The 1,173-nt window shown below is 50.0% G+C and overlaps 1 protein-coding gene across 1 annotated transcript in view; it reads left to right on the top strand.

The window, feature by feature from the left end:
- LOC107124639 (major facilitator superfamily domain-containing protein 1-like) overlaps positions 1–1,173 on the top strand; it is a 29,324-nt gene that overhangs the window by 11,298 nt on the left and 16,853 nt on the right. Inside the window, exon 7 of the mRNA XM_015428131.1 lies at positions 578–693. Coding sequence (XP_015283617.1) covers positions 578–693 — 116 coding nt within the window. The remainder of the gene's footprint in view (positions 1–577; positions 694–1,173) is intronic.

Here is a 1,173-nt window from a genome sequence, read left to right as displayed (position 1 = left end):
GCGGTTTCGCGTCTTAACCACTTGAGCCACCGCAGCTCCTAATCCATGCATTAAATGGGACTAAACAAAATTTCAGAGCGTGCATTAAAAGAACGCAGAGTTGAGCTGATGCACTCTCCGTTTTAGAAAAGGAAACGTAATTTTGAGCTTGGTTCTTCAACAGAACGAGTGTGCCTTGAAAGCTCAGGCTTTCTAGTCTTTAGATGCAAACACCACTGTGCCGAAGGCGTTCGAACCGGGTTGCTGATATGTCCTCGTGGAAAGAGCGTATCAGCTCATAGCAGATCTAGATTAGCCAGCCTGTTGGAAAACGTCTTTTGATCATCTCTCATGACGAACCTTCAATCTCCAGCTGCAGACGGTTTTGAGGGGGTCATCCAGGCAACGTGGCTATGCTGGGGACCCTGTTTCCCCCTCCCTCCTTGGACTGGACCTCCTGATGGCACTGGTATTTCTGGCCACTGTGTGACACAGAGTGTTGGACTGGATGGGCCTTTGGCCTGATCCAACATTGGCGTCTCTTATGTTCTTATGTTCTTATGAAGGCTTCAAGGGTGGGTTTCTGCTCTGATTGCAGGGACCTTTCTCTGTGCGCTGGGCTTTCTTTCGGCCGTCACGGTCAGCGTGCTGGACAGAGTTGGCATGAAGCAGCTCGGCTTGGATGGCGTTATCCAGCAGGAGTCCAAGAAAGTGGTACGTGGGACTGACGGTGCGGCCGATGACTTCTGCTTGGTTTTGATGGGTGGCGTAACTCCGATATCACTAGGATCCGCTGCAGCTGGAGAGGAAGCCAGCGTTGTTTGCCTAAAGTCTCTGAACTGGAGCTGGCTGCTTCCCCTTATCGAAATAATAAACACGATATTCACATGTACTTATAGCTAAATATATTTGCTTTTTAGACACAACATCAACTCTACTGTTTGGTGTAGTGGTTAAGAGCACAGACTCTAATCTGGGAGAACCGGGTTTGATTCCCCACTCCTCCACTTGCACCTGCTGATGTGACCTCGGGTCAGTCACAAGCTCTGGCACAGCTGTCCTTGAGAAAGAGCAGTTTGTGTCAGAGTTCTCTCAGCCCCACCCACCTCACAGGGTGTCTGTTGTGGGGAAGGGAAAGGAGTTTGTAAGCCGCTCTGAGACTCCAAGTGAAGGGCGGGGTATAAATCCAATCTC

Source organism: Gekko japonicus, unplaced genomic scaffold, assembly GCF_001447785.1.
Source record: "Gekko japonicus isolate JY-2015 unplaced genomic scaffold, Gekko_japonicus_V1.1 scaffold1343, whole genome shotgun sequence".
Classification (NCBI taxonomy): domain Eukaryota; kingdom Metazoa; phylum Chordata; class Lepidosauria; order Squamata; family Gekkonidae; genus Gekko; species Gekko japonicus.
Note: the sequence above shows the minus strand (reverse complement) of the source record. Positions and strands in the feature narration are given on the sequence as shown.